Raw genomic sequence first — 15,730 nt, 5'->3', positions numbered from 1 at the left:
GTGAGATAATAAAAACATTCCAATAACAGCAATATTCCAAAATCCAAAAAAATCCAGAAAATATGAAGCACTTCTGGTCCCAAATATTTTAGATAAGGGATGTTCATCCTTGTACTTATTTACTAACAAGAGTATTTAGCATCATAGTACCAGCTGCAACTTCCATTCTGCTCTTGTAATCATGCCAATGCTGTGTTTGTAATGAGTTTAAAATATGAAACTGCACATGATTTCTTTTATTAGTGTGAGCAATGTAGAAGTCAGATAGTGGTGAGAGCAAATAAAAGAAATATTAGTATGTATTTTGCACAACTAACTCACACAATACGATCTAATACCCCACTTTCCAAGTTAGTAAGCTAGAGTTTGAGACTAACTGTAAAACTAACTAAAATACTAATATTATTTCCATTTTGGCTAAAGCCAAAATTCTCATTAAGCCTTTTTAAAAAATATGGAAAGCTGATGAGTTTCATGTTTAAACAACCCTTAAAAAGAGATGTAAAATACCTCTTTTCTTGATTATTAGTCAAGCTTGCAACCGGCAGGTTTAGTATAAAATCCAAAGCACAAAAATTCTGATTATTGTTCAAATCCATAATTTGAAAGAGAGACTCCACTATGGAATCTAATTCCACCATATTATTCATATCCAGAACTGTGGGAAGTATTGCGTATTGTGGTTTGTTTTTGCCATTTAAAAAATGAGAGACCATCTTCAGTAAAGAGAAGCCTCCCAAAAGGTTACCAAAGAACATCTGATCTTGTTGTCCTGTAAGCATCAATTTTAGGGTCTGTGCTGTGAGCTTCATCAAATGTCCAAGAGTTTGTCTGTGCTTACTATCCCAAGTCAGGACAGTCAAATATTGCTGGAAACATTTTAAAACACACTGTATCCATGGATGATTCTTGACAGGGTTATCTAAATGTTCAAAGCAAAGTTTTGCATGCTGAAGAGCATTAAAGAAGTGAGTGATGCAACGTATAGTACAACTTAACAGCATGTCTCTTTCTTGTGTATTTCTTGAAATGCCCACTCTCCAGGCTGCAATTAGATTTTTTTGAATATAGTTTAGTTCCAAAAATTGAGCATCTTTTTCTCCGTCACACTCATCCATTGCATGAATAGTGTCAAACATTGCTGCAAATTCCAATCTGCCTTCATCACATGCATAGGTATCTGCTTTTTGGCTTCGCTGAATGAAAGTGTAACTATGGAACAGGTTGTCATCTTCAAATTCGTCATTGTATTCCTACATTTAAGAAAAATGTTATAAGCCATCTGAAATATGTCTATATTTTCATACATTTGCAGAAAACACAGAATTGGCTTAGAAAAGCATGCTCATGCACAAATGCCATTTCATTAATCATTTTACAGGAACTAAAAAAAATATTCCAAACAACAAAGTAGCTGGGGTTGCAAGTCTGAGGACAGGGAACTATTTCATCTTATAAAACATCATGTATAGAGATAGTGCTAAATAAATAAATAATGATGAGCTGCACTTGGGTGATGGGAGGGAATCTGTGCTCTATAGTTTTTCTCTATTGTAAAGAAATGTGATGAACTAAATCTAAATGAACTACCGTATTTTTCGCTTTATAAGACGCACTCCCCCCCCCCCCCCCAAATAGAGGGAAAAAGTCAGTGCGTCTTATAAATGCAATATGACCTCACTTAAATATTTTCCAAGGCCTGGGCCTCGTAGCCACTTCCCTCAGCTTAAGAAGCAAGTCCTCCGAGCCACGCGGGAGGCCCTCGTTCCTCCTTTCAGTCCTCTCGCTCCCCCCTTCTGTTCCAAGATGGTACGGCCCATGCCTTAGCACACACTCACCCGGGCTGCCTTCACCGGCTTGCTTTGGGGGACGACGAAGGGAAAGGCGTTTGCCACGAGGCCTCGCCCCCCTGAGGCTGCCGTGCCGGCTTCGGCGCCGCCGGGTGCAGCCTTGGCCACCTTTGCACTTTGCCCACCATGGCGGCCCGGAGAAGGAGAGCACGAAACCCAGGGAGGCAGCAAGCGAGCGAGGGAAGCTCAAGGAGGACAGAAAAGGAGATTCCCCTGCGTGCTGGCTCAAGGCTTCCCCTCGGAAACACGACGTCTGGAGGCAAGGTTCCGCCCTGCCTGTTTATACCACGAAGCAGAAGCTTCTGCTGGTTGCTATGGGAACCCAGCCCGGCTGGCCTAGCTGCCTCCTTCTGAGACAGGCGCCTTAATAATAATAATAATAATAATAATAATAATAATTTTCCTCCTCTGAAAACTAGGTGCGTCTTATCATCAGGTGCATCTTATAAAGCGAAAAATACGGTATATACACTTCCTTTCTAATCAAGATAGGGATCTGTGTCCTCCAATTATCCTTATGAGTACTTACATAATGAGATATGTTTTTTAAATATATTTGCTGCATGTGTGAAACCTCAAACAAAAAAACCCATCAAATCATGCTCTGTAGAAAATAAAATAAATGCCTTTTGAACATTATTTTAACTCACATTATATTAAATTATACTTAACAAAGAAATTAACAGAAAGAAACAAACTTGAATACCTGTGAGCATGTTGCTTCTCCAAGAACTTCTGTTGCTCCCTCCTCCTCTTGAAGAAATTTTGGAATAGCAGAGAAGGCAGAAATTTGATTTTGATGATGGTGTAACAAATTAGCTCTTAAGGAAGTTAGTGACTGCACTGACAGTCTTTTCCCCTGTGAAGAATAAGAGATTAATGTTGTTATAAGTTTTCTTATTGTTTAGAGGCCACTCAATACAATGCTGTGGCTGGCAGGAATAAGGAATCACAAGAAAGGATGCTGAGAGATGAAAATTAAAAAAGGAACAAAATTAGCAATGTCCTTCTGGATATCAGAAACATAAATAAGATATGGTAGCAAAGCTGAGAAAAATAAGATTGGAAGCATGGATAAAGATAATATCTTATGTCTAATAATAATAATAATAATAATAATAATAATAATAATAATAAAAAAAACTTTATTTGTAAACCAGTCTATCTCCCTGGAGGGACTTAAGGCAGTTTCCGACACACATGGCAAACATTCAATGCCAAGAAAGAAACATATGAACAAATTACATCAAAACAAAGTAAGTAAAAAAATAAGTTTAAAGAAATAACCATTACTCAAACATAATACAAAATAGATTAATAATAATAAACTTTATTAGACACTATTTCTAGTCAGGAATCGGCATGCATACTATGAATTCCAAACTTGTGTTAGAGTAAAAAACCAAAGTGAAGGAAGAGTACCTTAGATGAAATCAAAGAGTGTAGTTTTTCAAGTCTCTGAGCAGAATCAAGTAGCAAAGATCTCATATATGTTGAAGGTGAAAAACTATCCGAAAACTTTAGAACTGTGATTATGTATCCATCAGAAGCAACGAGGTAGGGTAAGCATGGGTGTGATGTTATAGAAAATCTCTGTCTCATGAGATCTCTTTCAGATGCTGATGAATCATGGGAGTGATTTGAATCTCGAAGTAGAGAGTCCTGTGATCTAGCAGATTAAAGTATTAGAAAAATAAAACAGTAAATACAATAGGAATGCAAAAAAGAATTAATCCATCTCTAGATGTATTCAATCTTCTATACTATTTTTCTCCCAAACTATGGCCCATCCCCACCCAGGAAGTGCAAATCTTCACTTGTGATGAATGATCTAAATATCTTATATGGCCGAGCTTTCCAAACTGTGTGTCATTACATGCTAGTGCATTGGTTGCAGTGTGTAGGTGTGTCATGTGAAAGCAACTAGAAACCTCTGGACCTATGTGAAATAAGCAATACATCACTTATATTTAGAAATATAAATTCAAGGTTTTCATGTGAAATGTTACGTCAGCATGCACCTCATTATTACAATTTAGGTATCTCTTATAAGGGGTTGATTTAACATCCGGTTTGGTAGTAAAACTAAACTACTGTGTCATGGATTGTGTCATCAACATGAAACATTTGGGAAGCTCTAATTTATGAGATCAGAGGTCTGTTCAAATAATCAATATCTCTCAGCAAGACACAGGATAAAGTAACAGATGGTGCAGGTCAGAAATACAAACAATTAAATACCTGCTAAACTGATGTTTTTTAATTTGTTAGAACATGATGGTAACATTTATAACCACAAAATGTATACAAACAGTATAATGCAAATGAGTTTTACACACTGAAGCTCTGATTATACACAACTGTAGGCCAAAATCCAGAAAGTACTATAAAACGGTTACAAGTCTTGGTATATTAATATGTTAACAGCAGGCACCAATGGGAGATTAATTGTATAGTGTGATGCAGTTAAATTCATGTGACAGTGAGCCAAGTTACTTTCAGGAAAACTTCCAGAGCTCTTAAAGTAAATAACTGATTTGGATATAGATATATTGTCCAAAAATGAAGCAGCTTCTATCTTGCCTTTAACAGATGAAGTGTTACAAAAGTTCAAATGGCAGAAACATCTAAAATTATTGGTTGGAGGGACAGAGTTAATTCAAGCATCATTGTTACTCGGTTCGTGTTCTATCTAACCACAATAACATTGTTGTTATTATTTCTATTTGTATCAACCATTTCAAAAGGAAGGACATGTGTCACAGCAATTGAACACTGGATAACACATGTTTGCCACTCTCAAAAATGATCCTGAAGGTCATCTGTAAAGTGCTTATTATAGGCTGAGAGTTACTTTGGCAGGCACATTACCAAATTCAAGCCATTTGTTGAAGCTTCTGGGGCAAGAAAGTCCCCAAAGCTGCCAAAAGTGTTTAGTAGATTTTTACACAGGGAAAGTTTATGTTTAAGCTAAGTAATGATCAAACCAATTTTATACACATCACACATTGGAATGAACAAACAAAACTGTAAGGAACAAATGGCACTATGTGGAATTATGAAGTGAAGAAAAATTCTGCATGCAACATCTGTGTAATCTTACATATCAAGGAGTACGAAAAATCTAGAGTATGAAATTAGTGAAGGGCCTCAGTACCTGAAAAATCATTTCCACCTACTGTAATGTATCTGCGCACTGAAAACATTTTTGAAGGCCTTCATCTGGCTGCTCCTGCCATCTGAAATGTGGTGCGTGGCAACTAGACAGAGGGTTTTGTCAGGGGATTGCACCCACCCATGAAAAAGTCTCCATGGTGAGTCACCAGCAATCTGACTTCATATTTTTAAATGGAAGATTAACAACTTTTAACTGAGATTACTTTACACTGCTTTTCTTCTTGTTTTATTGTGTTGGATTTTATTCTTCTGTTTTAAAGTTGCATTGAAAACACTTATCTTGAATGGTGGCATTCAAGCTTTTAAAAATAAATAAGCAAACACATTCTGGGAGAGGGGGACTAATGCACCTTAGAAAGTATCAGTAAATAGGAAGGGAATTGTCTTTGCTTAGCTTTATTAGACAATGGTATCTACAAAGTTGTTCTAAGTCACTCAGACTCTACAGGATAAATACTGGCAATGAATAATTATCACACTTCTTGCTTAGTATATGTAAATTTAATGCAGCATCATACAATATCAGTTCTGTAAGTGAGCTACAGTTACAGCCATATATTGCATGTTTTTTAATGTGTAACTTATACTTACATGTTGAAAATGTCATTTGCTCAGCAGGACAAAGCCATTATAAGAAATAGAAGAGAACTATGAATGAGAAATAGATATTGAGAACAAAGATACAGAGAAAGCAAAATAATTAATTGAAAGGTGAAACATTTAAATAGAAAATGCAAGAAAGAAAAAATGTGATCCAATAATTTTCAAAAGCCAAATGTTGATCTCACCTGTAGGTTATTAGAGGGTGAAGAGGAATAAATTCTGCTGGTCCAAATTCTATAGAGCAACCATATGTAACTAAAGTCAGCAATTCACCCAAGGAAGTCATTAAGATCAGTGACCCACGTTTCAACATGCAAGCCAAAAAAAGACTATCTGGAGTCCAACTCATGTCAGCAATCCAGTAAGACCTAAAACCAAACAAATTATGCCTTCAGGAATCAGTGTCACATTTCACAAAAATATTTTTAATCTTCCGAAAAATATAATTGTATACTAACCTTATAAACCTGGGTGAAACTTTGCGATTCTTACTCCCACAGCCTTTGAGGCTACCAGAAGCAGTAAGAAAATTCATGGTGCTTATAAACAAAATCTGAGACGACTGGAAAAAAATGGAATGGCAAAAGAAGAAATAGATTAAACTGCATGCAAACATAGGGACTTGAAATGTGGGGCTGCCAGGGAATGAAGATATTCCCTTCTAGAAATTTTATTCCGCCCACACAATGTAGGATGTTGCCCAATGTGGTTTACAGTGCCACACATAACTTTCACAGAGTCAGTTCTCTTATGCTATTTATACCTGTGGATCCTTTTGATTAACAGCCACTGCTAATACCAGTCCATCCCGAGACAAAGCAGTAAGTAAGGCACCTCTTGATTTAATTGATTCACAAGGTGGTGTAAGACTAGATAGGGAGCATGTTTGTTGTGCCCAGTGTATCTGACATGGAAAAGAGCTATATAAAACAGAAAAAAGTAAATCTATACATGTACACAAAAATATCAGTATCACATACTTCGGCACATACTTTGTCTGTATGTGCCAAATGAAAACATTTTTAGGTCTTATTCATATGCGTCCTTAGCAGGAAGCAAGTTCTACTGAAGATCTATAAACATGTATTAGATACATTTTGTTATTTTTATGGTACATACATGCAGTCATGCCGGCCACATGACCTTGGAGGTGTCTATGGACAACGCCGGCTCTTCGGCTTAGAAATGGAGATGAGCACCAACCCCCAGAGTCGGTCACAACTGGACTTAACGTCAGGGGAAACCTTTACCCTATACTATTATGTTACAGTTCAATTAATCACTTCTAATAAAAACAGTATATGCCTTTAATGAACTTACTTTGAACTCTTGAAACTGTTCTCTTGCCACTTAATTTCCAAAAAAGTAAACATCAAATTTTCCTCAGAGTAAAATGCAAAAGAACAACAGCAGGTATCCCCCAGCATCTGCCAAGAAATCAATAATAATTTAATAAATTAGCTTGGATTTATTCATCAACTAAAATAAAATATTTTCGGGTCACACTGTCTTGCAATTATTCCTGATTTTCCAACTAATTTGAGTACTTTACACAGAGCAGCAAGCTGAAAGGAATGTATGCTTCTTTATCTTACTTTTATTCCTTCAAAATTAAAGCTAAACACTTTACAGTTGGCTTTCCATATCCAAGCATTCTGTATCCATGGATTCAACTACTGTATTCATACATTGAAAATAACTTTTTAAAAATCTGAAAAGCAAATCTGGATTGTGCCATTTTAAAGAAGGCATAATATTTTAATGCAAGAGTATATATAATGGGACTCCAGCATCCATAGATGTCTGTATCCACAGGAGTTCTGGTATCAAACTCCAGTGGAAAACAAAGGGCTATTTTATTTATGTAGTATTGTAGTTCCAGAATGTTATGCCATGATCTTTAGATGCTACCTGAAAAAAATCATGCAAAAGATGCATTTACTGTTGCTCCATACTTCAACAATAGTGTGCTGTCATTTCAGGCAAACATGTTGGCACAAATGGTCTGTCCATTCCACATATCCTCCCAATTTCCTTTCCCTTCAAACAATCACAGCTTTAGGGCTTTCCCCCCTAAAGATTGCTCCCCCCTCCCAAGTGAAAGCATACTCAACTTCTATACAGATGATGGCATTTTGGTTATATAGGCAATACCACTCAGAGCCTTCAAAATATTTAAAAATCCAACTATAAATCTTTGAGTTAAAATTGTTTATTTCAGGTAGCTGAAAACAAATATGAGGTGTCTTTCCCCAGTAATGAGAACTAAAGGACTAATTACAAAAAGTCACTATACATTTTATGTAGACCAGGTTTTCCAAAGCTGGTGCCCTCAGATGTTTTACACTACTACTCCAATGAGACATGGTTATATCCAATGATTAGGAATGGCAAAGGCTGAAGTCCAAAACATCTAGTAAATACCAGACTGATGTACAATGTTTACTACATTTCTGAATACCTAACTAAATTACACTTATTTTATACTTTACCTCATTTTGTATAAAATCAGCATTTACTGTAGTTTCTTTTTCTTCAATTGACGGTAACGTAAGTGATGCATTGGGATTAATTTGTGACCACTGCCTCATGATAGGATTTGAAGATGGTGCACTTTTACATTCCATGTTTTCCCACAGAAATACACAGGCAGTTGGAGTAGTGAGAAGCACCTTATTTCCATCATCAGAAACATAGAGGTACAATCCTATAGAACTTTCTAGAAAAGAACATTTTACAAGAAGAGGTTATCAATCTTTACATTATGTGTTTCAAAGATATTGTTTATATGCTGCTGCTGTGTACCTTCATGTAATTTCTGACTTATGGTGTTCTTCAGAGTCCTAGCCAAACCACTATATCACCCTGGCTTTCATCTACTACTTATCATATGACAATCAAACCTAAGGCATAAATATTTAGTATGCTTATCACAGAACGATGACCCTTCCTCATATTGCATTAAAAAGAACTATAGACAAATAGTGATATTTCTTCACTAAGATACACTATATAAGTTATGGTTTATTTTAACACTTAAAATACTGTACTATTAAGTAACCAAAAGTTGCAAAAACATCAAATGTTTTCATGTTTTCTGACTTTAAGCATATAAACAGCACTGAAACAGCAAACAGAAATGGAAAAGTCAGTGTGAAAGTTTATACCTTGTGGTACTTCAACCAATTTTGTAGTTTCTTCTGCTGCTGGGACTGTTTTGAGAGTGCCTTGGTCTTTGTGCCACAGAAAGAGCTCTCCTGTTTTAAGTATCCCTGCTAACCAAATTCCTATTTGAAGAGGAAAATTAAAAGGCGCAAATGTTTTGACAAACAGTTCAATTCTAAGTACAGTGTCTCAGAAGTAAGCTCCACTATGTTCAATATGGGTTACTTTTTATTAAGGATGCAAAGGTTTGTGCTTTAATATTTAAAAAGTCTTTGATCAAGTGTTCTCTAACTCAGTAAATAAAAATAAAACAATAATTGTTTTTGATACTTAACTGTTACTTGATGTAGTCAAGACACAAACATTCTTCAGTAAAGGAGATAACTGGGGGATCTTCTTCTTCGTTTTTCCCGAAACCAGGTTAATTTCATTTATATCTTTTTCATCTAAAAGATACACTGCTTCCTTTTCCTATTGTTAAAAAGGAAAGTATTTTATTCAGGTGCCTACTTTCTAATTCTTGCTGAAAACAAGTGCCTGAATAAACACAACCACTATACTGAAGAACAATGTATGGGGGTATGGCCAACTGCAATTACAGATAGCACCTTAAAATGGTTCTTTGATTCCAGCCTGCTTATTCCATTAACTAAATCAATTTTCCAACTACAACTCACCACATAAGATTTCAAATGAAATGAAATGAAATTAAATTAAATTAAATGAATTAAATGAAAAGGAAAGCAAAGATGTTAAACAAAACAGGTTTGCCTAACCCTTTCTTCCAAAAGAGAAGAAGCAACTTCTGAAGCACTAGACATCATACCAGGTAACAATACTGACCTCTTGGATAATCACATGTATTTATCATACATGGAATCAAATATATTTTACCTCGCAAGTAAATGTATATGACTCCATACATATATTACTATACAGTACATGGCATGACGTATGTTCAAACTGGGCTCAGAAAACAAAGAAGATAATTTTACAAATATAGGTTGGATAAAACAGAACAAAAAAAATTAAAAAAAAGAATTGGCGTAATTCTGGTCTTAAACTAGTATCTGTCATATGTAATGGACTGGATGAGAGCCAACAAACTGAATCTTAATTCAGACAAGATAGAGGTGCTCTTGGTCACTTGGAATGCAGACAAAGGAATAGGGATTCAGCCTGCACTAGATACCGTAAATCTTAACTTGGGTTATGGCTAGAAAAAATGCTGCATATAAAATGAGAATTCCCTGTTGCCCAAATTATATTTATTTTTTTATCTCAGAAAAATCATGGCCAATATTTTTACTCCATGAAAAAGGTATGAAAATTCAGGTTAAGAATAAAGACATATTCACAAACACATGCGTACACATATACTTTAACAGGTGAGCATTGTTAATCTTGTGGACAAAAGTGACACTTCTAGCATTAAAGCCAATGTTTAATTTCTGAATTTAGTAGGAAATATACATTATATCTATCACTACTTTTGAAAAACACTGCATCAGTCTAATACAATCCAAGTACCTTTAAAACTATATTTCAGCAGGGAACCGTTGCCCTGACATGGTTGTGCCACTACTGTATGTCATACAAAAAGTCAAACAATTACCTGTCCCAGCCAAGTGATCCGTGGCCATGGCTTTTTTTGCTTGATGCATGTACAGGCTAAAACTTCTAATTTGATTTCCATGATTATTACCAGGCACAGTAGCCATAAAATGTTTTAAAAAGGAATAATCTTTGAAAAAGTTCACCAACATGTCTGCAAAAAAACAAATAAAAAGCCTTTAACTATTGAGATAAATCTGATCTGAGGAACAACTTCTATTATATTCAAATATGATGAAAAATCATTCTCTGAAAATTAAATTAGTAGCTATCATATTATTTACAATTAGAGGATTTAGCAGTATTAGTAAGATCCTGGATTCCACACAATCACATTTCAAATCACCCCAGGGAACAAGGGAGGGAATCAGAACCAAGAGCTAAAAAGGATAGCCTATAGCTCCTGCCAGCTACCTTGTCAAGTTGGATGCAATGAGACCAAAATTCATCAGCATGAAGTCATATTGGAATGATGGAAGAGGACATGGATTAGGAAATTCAGATTTACCAAAGTCATGGTCCACACGGCTATAAATAAAACAGTGTATGAATCATTTAGCTTGTTGTCAGCATGGGAAGACAAAAACAGAAGAACTATCTTGGATTGAACAAAGAGAAATGGTGGCGGGATTGGAAGGGAGATGATCTCAAGGATTCTTTTAAAAGCAGATGAAAAACTCTTCCCTCTATCCCAACTATCTCTGCTTTGGCCTCAAAGTGAAAAATGAAGCAACAGTGTTTTATGGGATTTAAACCCCTTCTTTACTTGCCATCTCCTTTTTCCTCTCTGTTGTGTCTTATTTAGACTGTAACCTGAGGGCAAATTTAAAGATTTGTAAGCTTCTGTGAAGAATGGGGGATTAATAATAATAATAATAATAATAATAATAATAAACAATTTTATTTCTACCCCACCACCATCTCTCAAAAGGGACTCGGCGCAGCTTACAAGCACTCGTAATGTAATAATATATACGGTGCAATAAATGCAGATACATCAATATGGGGCCAGGCTGTGGTGCAGCTGGCTAGTAACCAGCTGCTATAAATCACTACTGACCGAGAGGTCATGAGTTCGAAGCCCGGGTCGGGTTAAGCCGCCGACCATTAAAAAAAAAAATAGCCCCAGATTGCTGTTGACCTAGCAGCCCCGAAAGACAGTTGCATCTGTCAAGTAGGGAAAATTTAGGTACGCTTTATGCGGGACGCTAATTTAACTAATCTACAACACCATAAAACTGCTCATGAGGAAAAGAATGAAGAAGAACAGCCACCAATGGACGGTGAAGCAACAGCTCCCCCTGTGGCCAGAATCGTGAAGCTGGAAAGATGTTAAAAAATGCCTCTGTGTCTGTCTAAAACTGAATGTTGTTTGTTGGCATTGAATGTTTGCCATATATGTGTTCATTGTAATCCGCCCTGAGTCCCCTATGGGTGAGAAGGGCGGAATATAAATACTGTAAATAAATAATCAAAGGAAAACATAATTTACATCAATGCATAAAATAATACCACAATAAAATCAATCAACCCTAAAAGAGACATCGATAAAACGTTACGATAATTATAGACATAAAATTAATAACAACAAACCAGTCATATAAAGCACATTCAGTGAAAGTACTGTCACTTCTGGAGTCTACCGTATACTACGCAGCTGTGGACAAGTCTACATCGGGACCACCAAACACAGCATCATTGCCCAAAGATGAATCAAGGAACAGGAAAAGCCCTGCAGACTAACTCAGCCAGAGAAGTCAGCCATAGCAGAGCACTTGATGAACCAACCTGGACACAGTATATTATTTGAGAACACAGAAATGCTGGACCACTCGAACAACCACCGTATCAGACTTCACAGAGAAGCCATTGAAATCCACAAGAAGCATGTGGACAATTTCAACAGAAAGGAGGAAACCATGAAAATGAACAAAATCTGGCTACCAGTATCAAAAAACTCTAAAATCAGGACAGTAAATAAAGAACACTCAGAAAACAAAGGAATTCCAAACAGGAAACAACCAGGGCCAGTGGGTTGCTCTGAATTTTGTGGGCTGTATGAACATGTTCCAGAAGCATTCTCTCCTGATGTTTCGCCCACATCTATGGCAGGCATCCTCAGAGGTTGTGAAGTTTGTTGGAAACTAGGCAAATGGTGCTGTGGAATGTTCAGTGTGATTTCACTTTGATTAGCATTGAATAGCCTTGCAGCTTCAAAGCCTGGCTGCAAGTGTGAACTGCAACATTCACACTTGCCTCAAAACTGACAAGAATTCTTTCTGCCACCCTGGATATTATTCCACAGATATATAAACCCCACTCGCCTAGTTTCCAACAGACCTCACAACTTCTGAGGATGCCTGACATAGATGTGGGCGAAACGTCAGGAGAGAATGCTTCTGGAACGCAGCCATACAGACCGGAAAATTCACAGCAACCAAGGTGTAACTTATCTGCATGCAAAGGATAGATGTGGATTGAAAGATAAGACAGAGGAAATGAATATGAAGCTGAAGCATGAGTCTGAAAGGCAACCCGCTTCCATCCCAAGTCCAGAGCATCTTCCCAGCCTCCTTATGAGGGAGAAATGGCAGCCAGCCCCACTGCTAATTCTCAGGACGATGAAGTGGATGGCAAAACCCACCATTCCCCGGAGGAGGAGATGGAAAGCAGCGCCCTTTTGCCAACCTTTGGATCCTCTCAGCTTCTGAGAGGCCTCCACAACTCCCAGGCGACGGCGTTGGCTTTGGTGCGCATGCGTACTGTGGCTGCGCCGCCCGAAACCGAGGGGAACCTTTTTCTTACTCGCCTCCCCAGAATTCCCGCCCTTTAGCTGTTCCTGCTGAGGCTTCTGGGAGTTGTAGTTTAAGGAGCTGGCGGAGCAAAGCGTGAGCAGCGCTGCATATCTTCAGGATTAATTGGCTGGCAGTGGTCTATCTATCTATCTATTCACTGATTGGATTTATTTATTATACCTCGCTTTTGTTCCAAAAAGGGATTTCAGGCGGCTTATTATAATTTTAAAAAGGGGACAGCTAAAGTAATTATTTTGCAAAAAAAAAAAAAAAAAAGAAGGAATTAAACATCCTACAAATAGTTGAGACACCTCTAGTAAATGAAATATAATTATAGTAGAGTCTCATTTATCCAACATAAACGGGCCGGCAGAACGTTGGATAAGCGAATATATTGGATAATAAGGAGGGATCAAGGAAAAGCCTATTAATCATCAAATTAGGTTATGATTTTACAAATTAAGCACCAAAACATCATGTTATACAATAAATTTGACAGAAAAAGTAGTTCAATACGCAGTAATGCTATGTAGTAATTACTGTATAGTTAAACACTGATATAAGTGCAATAAGATACGACAATACATTAATAGATATTGTTTTAAATGCATATTTATGTTTTACCTTGATGGTTTCCAAAAATGTATTATGATTATATTATATTTTCGATGTGTTTTAGCTATTTTGAAGTAATATAACTCAGTAAAATAACTATTTTGAGCATTTTTCATTCCTTTTTGTAAAATAATTGTTCCAAGAGTATTTTATATTTAATTACCTGAATAATGGAACATTATCAACGTTATTATAAACTACAGTAGAGTCTCACTTATCCAAGATAAACAGTCCGGCAGAATGTTGGATAAGCGAATATCTTGGATAATAAGGAGGGATTAAGGAAAAGCCTATTAAACATCAGATTAGGTTATGATCTTATAAATTAAGCATCTAAACATCATGTTATACAACAAATTTGACAGAAAAAGTAGTTCAATACGCAGTAATGTTATGTTGTAATTACTGTATTTATGAATTTAGCACCAAAATATCACAATATATTGAAAACATTGACTACAAAAATGGCTTGATAATCCAGAGGCTTGGATAAGTGAGGCTTGGATAAGTGAGACTGTACTGTACCTCGAATCCCCATATGGGATAATATAATCTATAATATCCAATATATTAGATTATATTTACTTATGTATTTAATATTTAATATTATATAATTTATGCATGTATATAAATATCTCAATAAATGTTATATATTAATAATAATAATAATAATATTAATAATCCAAATAATGGAACATTACAAAAATTATTATAAACTACCTCAAATCCCAATATGGGAGAATTTAATGTATAATATCTAATATTATATTTACTTATTTATTTTATATTTAATATTATATAATTTATATATGTATATAAATATCTCAATAAATTTAAATATTATTATTATTATTATTATTATTATTATTCATCTTTATTTATAGATGGCCGTATCTCCCCGAAGGGACTCAGGACCATTTCCAACATTGTGGCAACTATTCAAAGGCAAAAGAAAACCATACAAACAGTTTACCTCAAGACAAAGCACATTAGACAATGTAAACAACCTAAATGTAATTTAATAAACAAAATGATGACAAATAAAAGAAAGACAATTAATTCTAAATATAAAATAGATACATATATAATAATAAAAATGCTTCTATTGTATTTATCATTCCCTTTTGTAAAATAACACTATGTAACAACATTGGAAAAAATCCATTCCCATTTTGAAAGTGTTATTTTTTGTTTAATTGTGTGATACTTACTTTGAACATAGTTGTTACATACTCCAGAAACTTATTTTTTGTGGCTGCCACAAGCTATGTTGAATTGGTTGCAACTCTATGAGATATTTATTGAAAACTATAGCAAAATGTGCTGTGGGATGTCCTACAAAAACTAAGTTTTTGCAATTTAATAAACCCTTTCCATGTTTTTATGACATTTATAACCCAGGAACCAAAATTGTGTTACATAGTGTAATTGTTCTAATGGCTTTAATCTTTTTAATTATAAGCTGCCTCAAACCCCTTTCTGGGAGAATTTAATATATTTAATATTTATATATATATATATATATATATATATATATATATATATATATACACACACACACATACACACACACACACACACACACATATATACACACACACACACACACACATATATATATACACACACACACACACACACACACACACATATATATATATATATATATATATACATATATATACATACACATACATACACATATACACACACACACATACATACACACACCTTTTATATTTAATTATATTATCTTCAGTTAAATTGAAGATAAAAATAATGCATTATATTTTTTTAATGGTACATTACTTACTCTTTCCAGGAGGGTCTATCTCCTTTCCCCGTCTATTAAAACCACCTCTTACGGAAAGGCTTGCCAGTCAACAATGGAAACAGCTGTGTTTCTAGAAG

At 35.5% G+C, this 15,730-nt stretch overlaps 1 protein-coding gene across 7 annotated transcripts in view; it reads right to left on the bottom strand.

Annotated features, from left to right (window-relative positions):
- cplane1 (ciliogenesis and planar polarity effector complex subunit 1) overlaps positions 1-15,730 on the bottom strand; it is a 75,351-nt gene extending 59,621 nt beyond the window's left edge. For 2 of the 7 annotated variants that reach the window (XM_062972480.1, XM_062972481.1), the window contains exons 1-12: positions 13,054-13,180; positions 10,411-10,563; positions 9,131-9,266; positions 8,798-8,917; positions 8,123-8,349; positions 6,951-7,057; positions 6,394-6,550; positions 6,089-6,192; positions 5,816-5,998; positions 3,273-3,519; positions 2,557-2,709; positions 511-1,253 (exon numbers count right to left, since the gene is read on the bottom strand). In XM_062972480.1, coding sequence (XP_062828550.1) covers positions 511-1,253; positions 2,557-2,709; positions 3,273-3,519; positions 5,816-5,998; positions 6,089-6,192; positions 6,394-6,550; positions 6,951-7,057; positions 8,123-8,349; positions 8,798-8,917; positions 9,131-9,266; positions 10,411-10,491 — 2,258 coding nt within the window. In that variant the 5' untranslated portion in view covers positions 10,492-10,563; positions 13,054-13,180. Of the gene's footprint in view, positions 1-510; positions 1,254-2,556; positions 2,710-3,272; positions 3,520-5,618; positions 5,676-5,815; positions 5,999-6,088; positions 6,193-6,393; positions 6,551-6,950; positions 7,058-8,122; positions 8,350-8,797; positions 8,918-9,130; positions 9,267-10,410; positions 10,564-13,053; positions 13,181-15,632 lie in introns of those variants that run through there. The other 5 variants (XM_062972477.1, XM_062972482.1, XM_062972479.1 and 2 more) reach the window with 4 other exon arrangements.

This window comes from Anolis carolinensis, chromosome 2, assembly GCF_035594765.1.
Source record: "Anolis carolinensis isolate JA03-04 chromosome 2, rAnoCar3.1.pri, whole genome shotgun sequence".
Classification (NCBI taxonomy): Eukaryota; Metazoa; Chordata; class Lepidosauria; order Squamata; family Dactyloidae; genus Anolis; species Anolis carolinensis.
Note: the sequence above shows the minus strand (reverse complement) of the source record. Positions and strands in the feature narration are given on the sequence as shown.